Source organism: Lichenostomus cassidix, chromosome 1 (assembly GCF_008360975.1).
Source record: "Lichenostomus cassidix isolate B80296 chromosome 1, HeHo_3.0, whole genome shotgun sequence".
NCBI lineage: Eukaryota > Metazoa > Chordata > Aves > Passeriformes > Meliphagidae > Lichenostomus > Lichenostomus cassidix.
In genome coordinates, this window is record NC_139479.1 from 1,175,082 (window position 1) to 1,192,582 (window position 17,501).

General features: G+C 51.2%; 3 protein-coding genes across 13 annotated transcripts in view; 2 read left to right on the forward strand and 1 right to left on the reverse strand.

Moving 5' to 3' along the window:
- KCNE1 (potassium voltage-gated channel subfamily E regulatory subunit 1) overlaps positions 1-17,501 on the reverse strand; it is a 74,708-nt gene that overhangs the window by 17,994 nt on the left and 39,213 nt on the right. The gene's annotated exons all lie outside the window — the stretch shown is intronic.
- KCNE2 (potassium voltage-gated channel subfamily E regulatory subunit 2) lies at positions 6,845-9,378 on the forward strand. Of its 4 annotated transcripts, none has more exons than XM_085076067.1 (2): positions 6,845-6,991; positions 8,722-9,378. In XM_085076067.1, the coding sequence occupies exon 2, from the start codon at positions 8,740-8,742 to the stop codon at positions 9,115-9,117; it is 378 nt and encodes a 125-aa protein (XP_084932193.1). In that variant the 5' UTR covers positions 6,845-6,991; positions 8,722-8,739; the 3' UTR covers positions 9,118-9,378. The 4 variants fall into 4 exon arrangements, with proteins under 4 accessions (XP_084932193.1, XP_084932274.1, XP_084932016.1 ...); XM_085076148.1 differs by having other exon boundaries at positions 8,725-9,378; XM_085075890.1 differs by lacking the exon at positions 6,845-6,991 and adding an exon at positions 7,045-7,197.
- SMIM11 (small integral membrane protein 11) overlaps positions 10,664-17,501 on the forward strand; it is a 30,576-nt gene continuing 23,738 nt past the window's right edge. For 3 of the 7 annotated variants that reach the window (XR_014855413.1, XR_014855407.1, XM_085076486.1), the window contains exons 1-4: positions 10,668-10,829; positions 12,128-12,189; positions 15,540-15,626; positions 17,137-17,316. Coding sequence is in view for 5 of the 7 variants with exons in the window: in XM_085076486.1 (XP_084932612.1) it covers positions 15,606-15,626; positions 17,137-17,304 (189 nt within the window). In the remaining 2 variants the exon portion in view is untranslated. Of the gene's footprint in view, positions 10,830-12,127; positions 12,190-15,505; positions 15,627-17,136; positions 17,317-17,501 lie in introns of all 7 variants that reach the window. The other 4 variants (XM_085076612.1, XM_085076348.1, XM_085076698.1 and 1 more) reach the window with 4 other exon arrangements.

Consider the following 17,501-nt stretch of genomic DNA (forward strand, 5'->3'; position numbering starts at 1 on the left):
TGCAGAATTTTATCATTCTGACTGTGGGTTGGCAAAATCACCCCCCAGAGATGGAGATCCCTCCAGCTCAAGGCTCTTTGCCTTCAGCCAACACATCCAAATCATTCCAGGAATTGGAATTTGGATGTTGAGGGCTGTTCTGGAGGAGGAGCAGCACTGGAATCCCAGCTCAGATGGGAATGGATCAATGGGAGGAATACCCAGAGCTGAAGTTCAGCTTCTTACACAGATTAATGAGTTGGATGCAGTGTTTGAATCCAAGTCTGGATTCATATTTGAGGGAATTGTGGCCAGAAAGGTCAGTCAGCTCTGTATCCTTGTCAAACAAAATTCCTGAATTACATCAGTGAAGAGGTCAGTGAAGAGCTTTTTCCTTGGAATATCTTTGGGAATAACTTCAGTGCAAAATCAGGAGTGGAATCCACTGATTCCCCAAGGACAGCAAGCTGAAGGTCACTGGAGCAGACAAACAAATAAACACCCACTTGACTCCAGACTTTTGGATGTTTGTGGGACCAAACTCCTGACTTTGAGCTGGAATCTGGGTTATTAGAACTAATTTGCATTAGGAACCTTGTCCTGGTTTTTTTCTGCCACTCCAACAGCGGCAAATTCCTGAAAATCAAGCTCCAGGATCAACTCCCACCCTGAGTCAGACACTGCACACCATCCCAGGCTTACACATACAGACATTCCATGAGAAATCAGATTTATTTTTAAAATGAACATGAATTTTGATGAAAATGGTAATTTCTTATCTTTCCCCCATCCTCAGGTCACTGAAAGGTAGCACCAGAAACATTCAACTCACGGTTCTTGAATGTGAACCAAAAAAAAAAGCAGGATAAAAATGCATTTCCGTGGCTTTGGTGGGATAAATGTATAAGCAATGCTTTTCTGGCCACCACGCTCCCAGCAGTGCTGAAATTCCAGGGTGAATCAACACTTCCTGGCTTTTTTCCTGGAGCTCTTTCTGGAGCCTTCCATGGATGCGCCAGGATGTTTCTAGAGAGCTGGACACGAGCAGCTCCAGCAGGCTAATTATCCACAGGGAATCCAATTAAAAGATTACTGTTCTCCAGCCAGGGTGTTCTAGAGATGCACAGAATTATCTGCTGAAATCCCTCAGGCAGCTTACCCGGGATAACCTCCTCCTGGATGCACTCCAGCTCCCAGGGGAAGCTCCAGCTCAGGAAATCATCTCTGTGCAGAGCAGGATTCAGCTCCAACTCCGAGTTCAGCACGGATGGAAGAGGAATTTCCCAGCAGGATGAAGGAATTTCTCCCTCCCTGCCTCCCAAAGGGGAGATCAACAGCAATGGGAAGGTTCTGGAGGATTTCAGAAAGCCAGGAGGAAGCTGCTGACATCTGCGTGGATTTGCTGCACTTCTTGGAATCCTGGAATGGTTTGGGTTGGAAGGGATTTTGAAGCTCATCCAGTGCCACCCCAGCCATGGCAGGGACACCTTCCACTGTCCCAGGCTGCTCCAAGCCCCAGTGTCCAACCTGGCCTTGGACACTGCCAGGGATCCAGGGGCAGCCACAGCTTCTCTGGGAATTCCATCCCAGGGCCTCCCCACCCTGCCAGGGAACAATTCCTAATTCCCAAGATCCCATCCATCCCTGCCCTCCTTCAGCTTAAAACCATCCACTGGTGCTATCACTCCATGCCCTCTTTGACCATGAGAATACTCAGAGCTCTGCAGTGCAATTATCTCCCAAATCCCACATTCCCTCATCCTGGGGAGGGCGATGACTATGTGTGACCCAGAAGAGCAGCATGAGGAGCTTTCCATGCCTTCCAGCACCTTCCTGAGGAGCTGGTGCTGCACAGGGGATTTTGAGGAGCCAGCCTGGCTCAGAGCAGGATCCAGAGTGTCCCAGGGTGCCACCAGACCCTGGTGGCCTCTGCCTGCCCCTCCAGAGGCGAGGGTTTGCTGCTGGAAGCAGGAGCTGTGTTACCAGAGCCGTTTGCACAACAGGATCAAAAATGGGCCTGAGGTCAAGGCAGGGGGAGGAACCAAGAAACGAGGAATGTTCCTTTGCTCACGCAACACATCCCAGGTTTCACCAGCAGGGATTTCTCAACTCCTGCGCTGGCAGCCTTGTTTGCCTTCCTCGGGTTGGAAATGATCACTTGTCCTTGCTTTTCACCATGTGGGAAGCCCCATGTAACCCCAAATCTCGGGGTTTTGGGAGGCCTCAGGATAAGTTTTGCCCTCCGTGACCTCCCTGGATGGTTGTGTGTCAAACAGGGATTTTTCCTGCCAAGATAAACAGCAGTGGAAATGGAACTTTCTCCGACAGTTGGGCTCTGGAGATGCCACTGCGTGAGGTCGTGTGGGGTGGCTGCTCTGGTTTTCTGTGTCATCCAAATGCCCTGACCTGGCCTTTGCTCCCCCTCTGACTGTGCAGCATCCCAGGACTCCATTAAAATCCCAGGAATGGGAATAAGCCTCTCCGGGCTGTATTGAGTAAAAAACAACCAGCACTTCTTTAATGGGGTGCAGCAAATCCCAAATATGCAGCAGTTCTAGACCCTAAACCTGACTTGGTATTCCTGCCAAACTCTGAGCTTGGCACAGGCTGTCCCCAGTGCTCATCCCCTAATTCCAGCAGGATTTGTTCCTCCTGCTCCTGCCTGTGGCACAGACACAGCCTGTACCTCACCAGTAACACCATCCCAGAATTATTAGGGTTGGAAGGGACCTCTGGAGATCACTCAGTCCCACCAGGGTCACCTGGAGCAGGTGACACAGGAACACATCCAGGTGGATTTGGCATGTCTCCAGAGAGGGAAACTCCATCACCTCCCAGGACAGCTGTTCCAGGGCTCCATGGAAAGACATTTTCCCTCCTGTTGAGGTGGAACTCCAGCCCATTTCTCCTCCCTGACTCTTTGGTAATAAGAATCAAATAATCCTTAAGAATAGAAGGGATTAAGATATACAATTACTCCAATATCCATGAAATACACCAACATCCATGGAATATTCCAGTATCCACGGAATACATCAACATCCATGGACTACTCCAACATGAGGATGTCCATCCTGGCTCAGCCACGAGTCCAAGAGAGTCACCCTGGCACACAAAGCACCCTGATGGGGACAGGTTGTGATTTCTCTTCTGACCCCTGAAGAACCTTCTAGAAAGGCTCTGGTTGCTCCCTGCCCTCCCCTTTTCATTCCCCTTGTCCCATCTGAAGCTCCATGAAGTCCCTGTGTCCCCAGAGGGGAAGGTCTGACAGGAGCATCCAGGTGACCTTCCTTGCTCTCCTCTGCTGCCCACAGACAGCTCAATTCCCACCTGCATTTTTTCCCTTTCCCCACCCTCCTCTTTGCTGCCTCTCCCTCCCCTTTCCCAGACAGGGCGGGGAGGTTTTAGGTGAAGCAATCCATCGAGGGGATGGACAAACCTGAGGGATTAAGGAAGGACACCCAGGTGGGGCAGGCATGTGGTCACACCTCCCCAGACTAATCCTCTGAGGCTGCTGGCACTGGACATGATGTCCTTTTACTCAAACCCTCTGGCTGCATTTTCCCTCTCTGAATCAACCTCAGCTGGAATGTTTGACATTTTCCAGTGGCTTGGCAGGGTGAAGGGAGAGGGGGACAAGGTGAAGCAGGACATTCAGGATTTGGATCCAAATCCTTCCAGGCCACTGTGGTGAGGAGATGAAAGGAGCAGGAATGAGACTGGAAAGCAGGAGTGCTGCTGTGGGAATTCAGCCCTGTCATGCTGAGCTGTCCCTGCCCAGGGGAGCTGTTGCAATCCCTGACCTCTGGCAGGGTCTCTCCTGCCAAACCCACAGCCTGGTGCTGCAGCTGCTGCTCTGCCTCCCTCTGCTCGGGGAGAACAGGGCTTGGCAGGAAAATGTGGATTCAGCAGGGCTGCCTCTCCCACTTTCCATTCCCTGGAAACTGCTGGGTGCTGGCAGCTCCCAGGCTTGGAGCAGCCTGGGCCAGTGGAAGGTGTCCCTGCCATGATCTTCAAGATCCCTCCCAACCCAAACCATCAAATAAACCTCAATCAACCGATTAAACAACCAAAAAACCCTGCAAACCCTCAAACCATTGCTGCTGTCTGTCATTAACTTTGCCTTCCAAGCCATTTTTTGAGCAGACCTTGCCTTCAGGTACTGCAGGCTGTGCTCTGCAGTTCAGCTGCAGCACCAATATTTTCATTACAGCCGAAAGAATGGGAAAACCCCAGGCAATATTTCAAAGGGATCAGTGTGGGCACCTCATGTTTCTCTCCTCCTCTGAGGGACACACACACCTGAGCATTTCAGGTGTCCCATCTGCTCCTCCCAGCCAGAAACATCCGTGTTTCCTTTCTCATCTCACCGCTCTGCACAGCCAACACCCTCATTTATCCCCTGAACCTTTTGCAACAGCAGAAAACCATAGCAACAAAGCTGGGCATTGCAGTTCTCCTCCTGCCTCTGGTTTCTCCATCCTGCAGCCTGGACTGAGCGAGCAGAGCTGTTCTTGGCAGGACTTCCCTGCTCTCCACCACTCCCTGTGCAGCCAGGTGAATTCTGCTGAGTCCCAAGGGAAAGGAGGAGAGGAAATGGCCTCACATTGCACCTGGGGAGGGTCAGATTGGGGATTAGAAATATTTTTTCCCTCACAGAGTGGTCAGGCACTGCAGTGAGTTGCCCATTCAGGGAGGTGGTGGAGCCCAAGTGTTCCAAAGGTGACTGGATGTGGCACTTGGGGACAAGATTTGGGGTGAGAATGGCACTGGATGATCCTGAGGATCTCTTCCCACCTGGGTGATTCTGGGATTCTGTGACTCTGGGATTTTCCTTTAGCCACAAAGGACCATCCCAGGTGTCCTTCTCCACAAGGAATTGAAGACAGTGAATCCTGTGTGGGAAAGGTTGTTCCCCCAGAGGGTGCTGGCACTGCCCAGGCTCCCCAGGGAATGGGAACATTCCCAAAACTACCAGAGCTCCAGGAGCCTTTGGACAGCACTGCCAGGGATGCCCAGGCTGGCATTGCTGGGGGCCTGGGCAGGGCAGGGTGGCACTGGGTGATCCTGTGGCTCCTTCCAGCTCAGCATATTCCATGATCCTTTGAGATCAGAAGCATTTTTTTAGTATTAGTCCTCAAGCCAGAAACCCCTCAAATCCCCTCTAAATCCCTCCTGGAATTCCCAGAATTCCCAAAGTCCTGAAAATCCCAAAATTTCAACCATTTCTGTGTCTGAGGTGGATGAGGGCATTCTGGGGGTTCTGAGCAATCGCCAAACCCAATGAAATTCTAACAAAATTCTCCCAAATTCCATCAGGAACCCCATGAATTCTATCGGGAAACTCCCAGAATTCCTGAAGATTCCCAAATAATCCCCACCGTTTCCATGTCTGAGGTGGACGAGGGCATTGCTGGGCTTCTGGGTAATTGCAAAACCCAACAGAATTCCCTCAAAATTCCTCCAAAATGCCAACAAAAATCCCCCAAATTCCATCTCTGACCCCCCCAGATCCCCCCCAAAATCCCCAGAATTCCCAAAATCCAACAGAATTCCCACCGTTTCCATGTCCGAGGTAGACAAAGGCATTGCTGGGGTTCTGTGCCATCCCCAAAATCCAAAAGATTTCCCCCAAAATTCCAACAAAATTCCCCAAAAATCCCCCCAAATCCCACCAGGAACCCCTCAAATCCCCCCCAAATCCCTCCTGGAATGCCCAAAATTCCTGGAATTCCCAAAATCCCCACCTGAGGTGGACAAGGGCATTACTGGGGCTCTGAGCCATCACCTAATTGGTGATTAAGATTAAGGATTTCCACTTTTCCTTCCCAAGACCTTTCTCTGCTCCTCCTCCTGTTTAATCATCCCCACCCTGCCTGTCCTTGACCACCTCATTGCTGCTCAGCAAACCCTGAGCAAAGTGACCTTCAGGGGGACATGCAGCAGCCTGGGACTATCCAGGGAATCTTTGGCTTCATTGGGAAAAAGACTAGCCAGGGAGAGGTGGTAGAAGAGATTGGTTGAGGGAGGGATAAACTGCACTGTATTCTTGTCAGTTATTTCTGAATTTGGGAACTTCCAGGCTGCTCTCTCAATTCCACAGCCACATAAAAGAGCTCCAGGTGACTTTAGCCAGCCAGGGAATGTCTGTGGCTGCACAGTGCAGCCTTCCTGGCCCTCAAAGAGCACATTGCTTAGGCAGGACTGGCTGTAAAATGAAATATATTTTCCAGCAGGTCTGTCCCAGCCCAAGTGCCTGGGGAGCACCTCAGTCCCACCTCCTGGGAGGTGATGTGGTCTTGTTTCACTGAGCAAATTTCTGCTCTCTCACTGAGAAATAAAGTCATAAATAAAGTCAACATTCATTAATCCTGCTTTCTTATTTTTTTCTTTTTCCTTTTTCCTTTTTCCTTTTTCCTTTTTCCTTTTTCCTTTTCCCTTCCCTTCCCTTCCCTTCCCTTCCCTTCCCTTCCCTTCCCTTCCCTTCCCTTCCCTTCCCTTCTCTTTTCCTTTTCCTTTTCCTTTTCCTTTTCCTTTTCCTTTTCCTTTTCCTTTTCCTTTTCCTTTTCCTTTTCCTTTTCCTTTTCCTTTTCCTTTTCTCTTTTCCTTTTCTCTTTTCCTTCTTCTTTTCCTTCTTCTTCTTCTCCTTCTTCTTCTTCTTCTTTTTCTTTTTTTCTTTTTTTCTTTTTCATTTGGTTTTGTTTTGTTTTACTAAGTTTTTGTCTTTTCTTCTTGCAGCTCATGAGTGAGGTGCCCACAGAGCACAGCTTCTCTGGGAATTCTATCCCAGGGCCTCCCCACCCTCACAGCTAAAAATTCTTCTCTAATAATTCTTAATATTATTATTTGACAGAGCTCATCTTCTGCCTCACCAAAACCAGAGCTGCATCCCTGTTTATCCCCAGAAAAGCTCTTTTAAAATACATTAAATTGCAGCAATCAGCACAAAGGCTCGTTCCCAGATCCGACAGGATGACTGATGCAAGCTGTCAGCCAATATTTGACTTTCCAGGTGAGATTAGATTTAGCTTTTAATTTAATATAAACATAAAGTGTGCAGTGCAAGGCACTTATTTCACAGGCAGCTGCTCCCAGCCTCGTGCAGGCTGGAGGCTCCTTAAAGACATCCCTGCTCTTTTTGGGAGTTTCATCCCATTATCCAGAGGGATTTGAAAATCCTGAATTTTCTGAATCTCCTTAGAGAAGGACACAGCAAAGGTAAGGTGCTGTTAGCAATTCTTTATTCCAGTTTGAAAAAGAATCACCGTTTTTGTTGTAAAGCAAAGAAAAAGCAGATTTTACAGACAGTAAAGGCAGTTTCTGTTTGTATTTTCTTATTTACTTTAATTAATGACCTTTATCCCCAAATTTGGGGGTGTGTGAGGATATAACTGCAGAGGAATCCACCTGCATGTGTGCCTGAATTCTCCTCTGTGCACACAAGGCTGAATTCCTGAATTCCTCAATTGAAAGACATCCCAAATTTCCTATTAGCAATGAAAACTCACTGCCTCTTCCCCTTGGAATTCCTCATTTTTGAGGAATTTTGTGGCTTTTTAGGGAAGTTTTCCACAGATTTTAAGGCTTGGCTGGCCTGAAGAACTGAAGGAATTGTTCATGTTAAAGTGGGAGAGCCTGGGTGGGAATGGGATTGGGGTGGGAATGGGATTGGGGTGGGAATGGGATTTGGGTGGGAATGGGATTTGGGTAGGAATGGGATTTGGGTGGGAATGGGCTCTGGTGGGAATGGGCTCTGGTGGGAAGGAGTGGTGGAGGAGGATTCTCTTGTGGGAAACACCTGGTTCATGGTTCTCTGAACAGCACTGAGATCTGAATTTTGGGATATCTGGGAGAGGGGTGGGACAGATACCTGGGAGACGTGGCTTTGCAGCAGCAGGCAGTGTCTCTGCCCCTTTGGGGACTGTCCCAAATGGTCACTGAGGCCACTCCAGGGCTCAGCCTCCATGTCCCTCCTGTATCTTTGTCTTCTCCTGAGGAGAAATCCTTATTCCCTTGGAGCTTCACCTCAGAGGGGAAAGGACAGTGTCTTGTCCCCTGGGATTGGGGTCTTTCACCAAAGCTGCCCACAGACCCAAGGAACCTGAGTGGGCACAGGGATGAGCAGAGGGATGGAGCAGCTCTGCTGGGAGGAAAGGCTGGCAGAGCTGGGATTGTTCAGCCTGGAGAGGAGAAGCTTTGGGGTGACCTCATTGTGGCCTTGCAGGGCCTGAAGGAGCTGCAGGAAACATGGAGAGAGACAATTGCCAAGGGCTGCAGGGACAGGACACAGGGAATGGCTGCAAAGTGCCAGAGGGCAGGGAGAGATGGGATCTTGGGAATTAGGAATTGTTCCCTGTGAGGGTGGGGAGGCCCTGGGATGGAATTCCCAGAGAAGCTGTGGCTGCCCCTGGATCCCTGGCAGTGTCCAAGGCCAGGTTGGACACTGGGGCTTGGAGCAGCCTGGGACAGTGGAAGGTGTCCCTGCCATGGCAGGGGGTGGCACTGGATGGGATTTAATGTCCCTCCCAACCCAAACCATTCCATGATTCCATGTTGCTGAGCAAGACCTCCTTGGGTCTCTGAACCACTCAGAAAAGGGGATTCTCAGCTGACCTAAAATTACAATTCCAAGTTTCATGGGGCGACTGTCACTACATAATTGTCCTAACAGTGACAAAAATACTCCAAAATAACCCTTTTAATACAGACATCTGATTTAAAAGAGTATTTTATTTTCTTTAGCAGCTATAACTTGCCAGGATGGCCAAGATGCAAAACTTCACTTGGGCAGTGGAAGATATTTTCAAGGAAACTTTCCTCAATTACATGAACGGCTGGAGGAGGAACATGACAGAAGCAGCGAGTAAACTGCAGGCTGAGGTGGCAGCTGAAAACTTTGATTATGTTATCCTTTATCTGATGGTGATGATTGGGATGTTCTCCTTCATCATCGTGGCCATCCTGGTGAGCACTGTGAAATCCAAGAGGAGGGAGCATTCCAATGATCCCTACCACCAGTACATCGTGGAGGACTGGGGGGAGAAGTACAAAAACCAGGTGCTCAATCCTGAGGATCTCAAAGGTGTGATCCATGAAAATTTGGGGGCAAGGGAGAAAACAAGCCCGGAATCACCGTGACTTTCTGGGAACACCAGCGATGAGGCAATGGTGGAGTCACACAGAGGGAACTCACTGGAATTCCAAAGAGCTGTGGAAGTGTTAAAATGAAACACAGGTTTATTAATTGATGGTTAAATTAACACACAGGTCAATGGAAAAGGGAGTCCTGAGGAAATCGATGTTGTGGTTCCTGTGAGGATCTTGGGAAACTCCAAGAAAAATTTATGTGCTTTCCCCTTTGATATTTCCTTTAGGAAAATAAAACCAAGAGAATGCTAACGTGATTATCTGAGCATTTTTTAAATCCAGAAGCAGTTCCCACCTCAGAATAACTGTGAATTAGTGGTCAAAAGTGCTGATTTGGGTCCAAACTGTGTGACTTAAGCCCACCTTCAAAATAACTTGACATCTTACAGTAAAATCTCCAATCTCCATGGATTGACTGAACAATGTGTTAAGGAATGAATCCCAGGAGGGACCTGATACCTGCACACATTCACCCCAAACTCGTTTTTAATGATCTGATAGTTATTAATGATTTTAATGATGACTCTCATTTTCTCCCATGCTAAAAAATAAATGACAAATGGCTTCTTTTCTTTGGGAACCTTTGGCTTGGAGACTTTTAAGATTTGGCACAGCTGATGCCATCCCACTCCAGATGTGCTGGAGGTGCAGAAGAGGCACAAGCAGCAGGCTGAGCCTCTGCTCTTGTGAGACCCCAACTGCAGAGCTGCCTCTGGATCAACACCAGGAAAAGGTGGAGCTGCTGGAGAGAGTCCACAGGAGCCACAGAGCTGCTGCAGGGCTGGATCAGGCTGGGATAGCTGGGGATGTTCACCTGGAGAAGGGAAGGATCCAAGGAGAGCTCAGAGCTCCTGCCAGGGCCTGAAGGAGCTCCAGGAGAGCTGGAGAGGGACTGGGGACAAGGGAATGTAGTGACAGAACAAGGGGGAATGGCCTGAAGCTGAAGAAGGGCAGGTTTATATCAGATGTTAGGAAGAAATTTTTAATAGGAGGGTGGTGAGGCCCTGGCACAGGTTGTCCAGACAGGTAGTGGACTCCCCATCCAAGTTTGCTCCAAGCCCCAATGTCCAACCTGGCCTTGGACACTGCCAGGGATCCAGGGGCAGCCACAGCTTCTCTGGGAATTCCATCCCAGGGCCTCCCCACCCTGCCAGGGAACAATTCCTAATTCCCAATCTCCCATCTCTCCCTGCCCTCTGGCACTTTGCAGCCATTCCCTGTGTCCTGTCCCTGCAGCCCTTGGCAATTGTCTCTCTCCATGTTTCCTGCAGCTCCTTCAGGCACCAAAAGGCCACAATGAGGTCACCCCAAAGCTTCTCCTCTCCAGGCTGAACAATCCCAGCTCTGCCAGCCTTTCCTCCCAGCAGAGCTGCTCCATCCCTCTGCTCATCCTGCTGCCTCCTCTGCACTCTCTCCAGCAGCTCCAGCTCCTTGCTGTGCTGAGCCCCAGGGTTGGAGCAGCTCTGCAGGTGAGCTCTCACCTGAGCACAGCGACACAACCCCAATCCCTTCCCTGGGGATTAGCCAAGGTTCGGGGGTCTCTGCTCCCTCCCCGCGCTCCCTGTGGCAGCAGCTTTCCCGCAGCACGGTTAATTTTGGGGCAGACAGCGAACACTCCCAGCGCTCCCGCAGCCCAGCGGGCGGAGCAGCAGTGCCGGAGCTGCAGGCCGGAGCGCCGCCCGCCGCCATGGCCGCGCCGTGAGGTAGGAGCTGCTTCCCTCACGGCCCGGGGGGACAGCGGGGGGACAGCGGGGGAACCTCAGCCCGTATCGCCGCCGGGCCCGGCCGCTCCGCTCCCCGCTGGTCTCCCACCGGGCCTCCTCTCTCCTGTGCTGGGCCTGCCCCGCTCTGCCCGGCCTCATTCCCTCCCTGCCCGGCCTCCTGCCTTCCCTGCCCCGCTCTGCCCGGCCTCCTGCCTTCCCTGCCCCGCTCTGCTCGGCCTCCTGTCCTTCCTGCCCTGTCCCAGTGCCTTCCCTGCCCTTCCTGGCCTCCCGCCTGCCCTGCCGGCCCTCCAGTCCCGCTCTGCCCCTTCCCCAGCCCCGCTCATTGCTCTCCAGTTCCCGTCCTTGCCCTCCAGCCCCCTATTCCCTCCTCTCCACCCCCCGTTTCCTTGCTCTCCAGTCCCTTCTGTGTTCTTTGCCCGCTTTGCTGGATCTCCACTCCCCCTCTTTGCTCTCCACCCCCTTGTTCTCCATTCACCCCCCTTGCTCTCCGGTGTGTTCCCCCTACCCTTGTTCTCTGGCCTTTTCCTTGTTCTCCATCCCCTTTCTTATTCTCCAGCCCCTCTTCCTTGTTCTCCAGCCCCTTCCTTCTTCTCCAGTCCCATCATTTTTGTTCTCCACTCTTCTCCTTTCTCTCCAGCCACCCTCCTTATTTTTCAGACATCCCCCCTTGCTCTCCAGCCCCCATTTCTTGTTCCCCAGCCCCTCTTCCTTGTTTTCCAGTACCCCCCCTTTCCCTTCAGCTCCCTCTCCTTGCTCTCCATCCCCTTTCCTTCCTTTCCAACCCACACTTTTCTTGTTTCCACCCTCCCTCCTTGTTCCCCAGTCACCCTGAATTGTTCTCCAGCCCAGGGCAGAGCTGGGGTGGAATGAGGGCAGCCACAGCTTCTCTGGGAATTCCATCCCAGGGCCTCCCCACCCTCCCAGGGAACAATTCCTTCCTCATATCCCGTCCATCCCTGCCCTCTGGCAGTTAAAACCATTCCTCCTTGTCCTGTCCCTCTCTGCCCATGTAAAAAAGTCTCTGTCTCTCCTTTTTTAGCACCTTTAGGCACTGGAAGGGGCTCTGAAGTCTCCCTGGAGTTGTCCCTTCTCCAGGCTGGACAATCCCAGTTCTCCCAGACTGTCTCCAGCCTGGGGATGACCTTTGTGATCCCTGATGATGCCCAGGGATCCATGGTGGAACAGTCTGATGTGCCCCTGGTATTTCTAGGTTTGGGTTGATTTTAATCCAGCCAATGTGATTGAAACATTCCATCTGCTTTTTTCCTGTTTTCCAGACTTTGGAGCATGTAAGAAGCTGCCCAAGGAATCACTCATATTTTAATTTCTGCTTCGTCAGGTATGAAGGTCTTGATGGGTTTTTTAAATTGTTTTTGATGTTGCTTGAGTTGGGACTTTGAGTTGATCCCAAACCAGAATTACAGAAGGTTTGGGTTGGAAAGGACCTTAAAGTTCATCTCATTCCAAGCCCTGCCATGGGCTGGGACACCTTCCAGGTTGCTCAGAGCCCCATCCAGCCTGGCCTTGGTGAGTGAAACCCGTCCTGTAGCTCAGAAATATTCCATTGAAGTGCACTCAGGTAACTCAGTAGCTCAGTGCTTCCCGAGGCCTCGTGGCTGGAGCAGTTCACAATCCCCAAAGGAATCTCTCCATGCCCATTTTGTGGGAATGATGGAGCTCCTGGCAGGCAGGCTGAGATGTCCAGCCAGGGCTTGTGATGCTGTGGATGTTCTGTGGTGGCCCAGGGCTCTCCATGCTGTGCAGACAATGCCTGAGAGCTGGGCTGTGGTTCCTGGGGAGGGCTGGAGCTCCAATCCCGGGGCTGGCCCCCCTGGATTCAATTCCATGCTCACCACAGGCCTCCCACGTGCCTGGGGCCCAGCTGGGGGCTGTGTTGCACAGGGCAGAGCTGGGCAGAGATCCTGGGGCTGGAATCAGGGCTGATCCCAAGCTCTGGGGTGTGGTGCAGCCCTGCCTGAGGGACACGACCCTCTGAGATGGGATGTGAGCTCTGTGCCTGCTCTGCACCCTGAGGGTCCCAGAGCAATGCACAGGGAGTTGCTGACACAGCACCAAGGTTGGATGTGGACAGATCCTCTCCTCTTCCCATCTGCAGGAATCTGAGCTGCTTCACCAAACAGAATTCCCTGGGACAATGCTGCACACACAGTGTGGAATGCCAGAATCCCAGGATGGTTTGGGTTTGGGAGGGACATTAAAACCCACCCAGTGCCACCCCTGCCATGGGCAGGGACACCTTCCACTGTCCCAGATTGCTCCAAGCCCTGTCCAAGCTGCCCTTGGACACTTCCAGGGCTGGGGCAGCCACAAGGGAAAAGTCTCCTCATCACCACAGCAGCCTTGCAGGGCAGCCACACCCCGTTTTTTAAGGAATAAAACCTCAGAGGAGACCTGGCAGTGAGCAGGTAGTGCCTGGGAGCTGCAATCCCAGGGGATCCATGTGAGGCTGCTCCCATTGATCCCATCAAATATCAGGGAATACCTGGCAGAGCTGCAGGCAGAGCCTGGTGCTCCTGTCCCTGCTCACGTGGCTGCACACCAGAGCTCCTTCCCCGGCAGTGAGGGGAGCAGTGCCCTTCAGTGGGGCCCAGGCTGTGTCCCTGTTTGCCAAGGGAGCCTGCATTTTCCTGGGCAGGGAACAATGTGGATGTGTTCCCAGCTCCTATCTGTGCCTTATCTCCTCGGGAAAGGCAAACAAGGAATTCCAGCTGTTTGTTTGCCTGCAGGCTTTTAAGATATCCCAACCTTGAAAGCGATGTGATGTCGGAGCTCTTTGCTCTTGCACTGATGGCCTCAGTGCTCATAAATGAGGTTTTTAAAATGTGAAGTGAATCCTGGAATGGTTTGGGTTGGAAGGGATCTTAAATCCCATCCAGTGCCACCCCAGCCATGGCAGGGACACCTTCCACTGTCCCAGGCTGCTCCAAGCCCCAATGTCCAACCTGGCCTTGGACACTGCCAGGGATCCAGGGGCAGCCACAGCTTCTCTGGGCAAAATCCTCTCCCCACTTTCTCTCCTCTTCCCACTTTCTTCTCCTTGCCCTGTGCTGCAGTCTCACCTGCTTTTTTCAATCCTGAGGTTCCAGCTGGATTTAATAAAAGCTGGGATCAAATGGAGACTGGAAAAGCTAGAGATGAAGTGGAGAGAAGTGCGTGGCTGCTGGAGGCTGGTGGGATGTGGGAATGCAGCCTGGAGGGAGCAGAGACATTCCCACTCAGTTCCAGCTGCACAAGACACTGTGGGGACAGAGCAGCACAAGTGTCAGCTCTCCCAGGAAACATTTTGGGATTACAAGAAACATGGAGAGGGACTTTGGACAAGAGCATGGAGTGACAGGAGAAGGGGGAATGGCCTCAGGCTGGAGGAGGAAGGCAGGGTTAGATGGGATATTGGGAAGGAATTGTTCCCTGGGAGGGTGGGGAGGCCCTGGGATAGAATTCCCAGAGAAGCTGTGGCTGCCCCTGGATCCCTGGAATTATCCAAGGCCAGGCTGGAGCAGCCTGGGACAGTGCAAGGTGTCCCTGCCAATGAATGGGATGATCTCTGAGGTCTTTCCAACCCAAACCATTCTGGGATTCTGTGATTCTGTGAAGTGAAAATACCTTTTTTTGGAGGTGTAACACTCCTGACTCATCCGTTCTACAACCACCCTGACATTTTCCCAGCAGGATAAGGAGCTGCACAATCAGGATCAACACAGAAGCAGTGAGTGACAAACAGGAATTTTGTGGTAATAACCACTCCAGGGCTCTGCTGTAGGTGGATCTTGATCCCAGAGATCTCTGGAGGTGTGGAAATGTTTCCAGAGGGTTTTGCAGGTAGGGGAAAGGAGAGGAGAGGATGCCCTGGCTGGAGAAATTAGAACATCTCCCCAGAAACTGCCTGAGCAGGGCAGGAGCTGCAAGATTTCCTTTGCTCCTTGGAGGAAGCTCAGCATGGTGGTGATTTATTCAGCCCAGCTCTGCACTGTGCTGGAATATTCCCTCCTGCTTTTCCACTCTTGCTCCATGTTCAGGAAAGGTCTCCAGGGGTTAATTTGGATTCCAGCAGCTGAGGAGGTGGAGCAGAGAGCTGTGAGCTGCAGCCCTGAGCATCTCCTCAGGCTTTTCATCCCAGAAATTCAGCTCTGGAATGGTTGGTGACACTCAGGGCTCCAGGGAGTGCTTGGTTTGCTGGTGTTTTTATTTGTTACATTGCTAATATGTATTTCTATGCTGTTGGTATGGAGAATTGAATTAATCACAGAGAACTGATAAATTAGAGGAGTAATGAGGCATTCAGGCTTTTTTTTCAGATTCCAAACAGAGCAGGTGGGTTTAGAAACCCTCCAAGAGCCCAAGGCAGCTCCTGGGGAGCTCTGTCCCCCTCAGATCCCAGCCCAGCCAGGCAGGGGGAGCACACCCAGCTTCCATGTTTTCCATGTTTTCCTGGGCCAGCTGCCAGGATTTGGGATCCCAGCCCCAGCAGCTGCCCTGTCCTGCTCCTGTCACTCAGCCCCACAAAGGTCCCTGCAAGTCACTGGGGGAACACTGTCAGGCAGAGCAGCAGGGTGGACTCAGCAGCAGCTTCTTTAATTCTCTTTTCATTTCCATTCCTTCAAGAGTTCATCCTGCTTTAATTTCCATCCCGTCAGGAGTTGATTGTGCTTTATTTTCCATTTCTCCAAGATGCTCCTGCCCTGCCCTGTGCCTCCAGGAGTGTGACCCCCCAGTCCTGGGGCACCCACAGCCGAGATGGTGGCCTTCAACTGGAAGGTGAGGCTGCTGCACATTCCCAAAGGAGGATTCTTCCCATGTGGGATGTGTTGGGTGGGTTTGGTGTTGCAGGATTTGCCAGGGGAGGGTTGTTTCCCCACCCCACTCTCAGGGACAGGGGATTTGTTGTTGCTGCCCTTCCTTGCCAGACGTGTTTGCCCCAGGATTTGCTGTTGGGGCTTCACATTTCAGACCTGAGCTCAAATCCCCTGCTCTTCCTACCTTTCCTCTTTCCAGGCTTTTCTCTGGCTGCTCTTCCCTCAGCTCCTTTTGTTACTGGGCAAAGGTTTCTCCACTGTGGTTTTTTGGTTTTTTGTTGTTTTTGGTTTTTTTTTTGCTTGGCTGGTTTTTTTGTGTTTTGGGGCCATAAAAATCTTTGCAGGTTCACATGTGAGGCACCACAGTGTTGAAGCAGCTCCTGCATGGAGCTGTTGGAACAAATCCATGAAGACAGCAGGATGAGCAGCGGGATGGAGCAGCTCTGCTGGGAGGAAAGGCTGGCAGAGCTGGGATTGTTCAGCCTGGAGAGGAGAAGCTTTGGGGTGACCTCATTGTGGCCTTTTGGGGCCTGAAGGAGCTGCAGGAAACATGGAGAGAGACAATTGCCAAGGGCTGCAGGGACAGGACACAGGGAATGGCTGCAAAGTGCCAGAGGGCAGGGAGGGATGGGATCTTGGGAATTAGGAATTGTTCCCTGGCAGGGTGGGGAGGCCCTGGGATGGAATTCCCAGAGAAGCTGTGGCTGCTCCTGGATCCCTGGCAGTGTCCAAGGTCAGGTTGGACATTGGGGTTGGAGCAGCCTGGGACAGTGGGAGGTGTCCCTGCCATGGCAGCTTGGATGATCCTTAAAATCCCTCCCAACCCAAACCATTCCATGATTCTTTAATTAACAGTTTTAACAAATTAAATCACTCTGTTCCCCAGCCCTGCCCTGCCTTCCCTGGTGCTGCAGAGCTGCTGATTCAGAGTTGCCCCTGGGGCTGTGGGGAGATTGACAGAGCCTGCTGCTGTTCTTCCCAACTCCCTGCTTGGACACAAGGCTTGGCCTAAATTCAGAGCTCTGATGGTGTCCTGACAGCCTTGGGAGATGCTGGGAGGCTGAGGGGACAGGGAGAATTCCAAGTGTTATGGAATATCCTGATTTGGGAGAGACCCACAGCAATCATCCATGCCCTGCTGATCCCCACAGGTCATCACTTTTGAGGATTGTTCAGCAGCATTTCCACTTTCACAATTTCCCTAGAATACTCAGTTTTCCTCTTTTTTTCAGCTTCAGATGGTGCAAATATTACAGTAAAACAAGCAAAAGGGGCTTCAGAACTTGAGGGAAGGGGATTTTCCATTGGCTTTGTTGCTCTGCCTGGTTTAATTTCCCACAGAAATAAAAAACACAGAGAGAGAGAGAGAGGAGTATTTCCACTGAAATGAGAGATGCAGAACATCCTTATAAATTCATTTTTAATTGTCCAGGTGTTCCAGAAGTGCCTAAATAGATTCTCTTGCATTCCAGGCTCTGGAGAACTTCCCACTGCTGATGTACATTTTGGCAGCTAAAACATTGATCCTTTGCTTGGCCTTTGCTGGAGTCAAAATGTACCAGAGCAAGAAAATTGAGGAGAAACTGAAGAGGGAACGTGCAGAGAGGCTGAAAGCAGAAGCAGACAAGAAGGATGAGTGAAGAATCCCTCAGGTATGGGATTGATCCCACATCCTGGGCTTTGGGAATGACATCATTAATCCCACTGGGGTTGATATGGAATATGTAATCAGCAGAGGAGCTGAGCTCTTGGGATATTTGGGATGTTTCAGGATATTTGCTCACTCATTCTTTGTGGGAATCGTGTTAATCACTGGAAAACTTGGCAGAAAACCCGT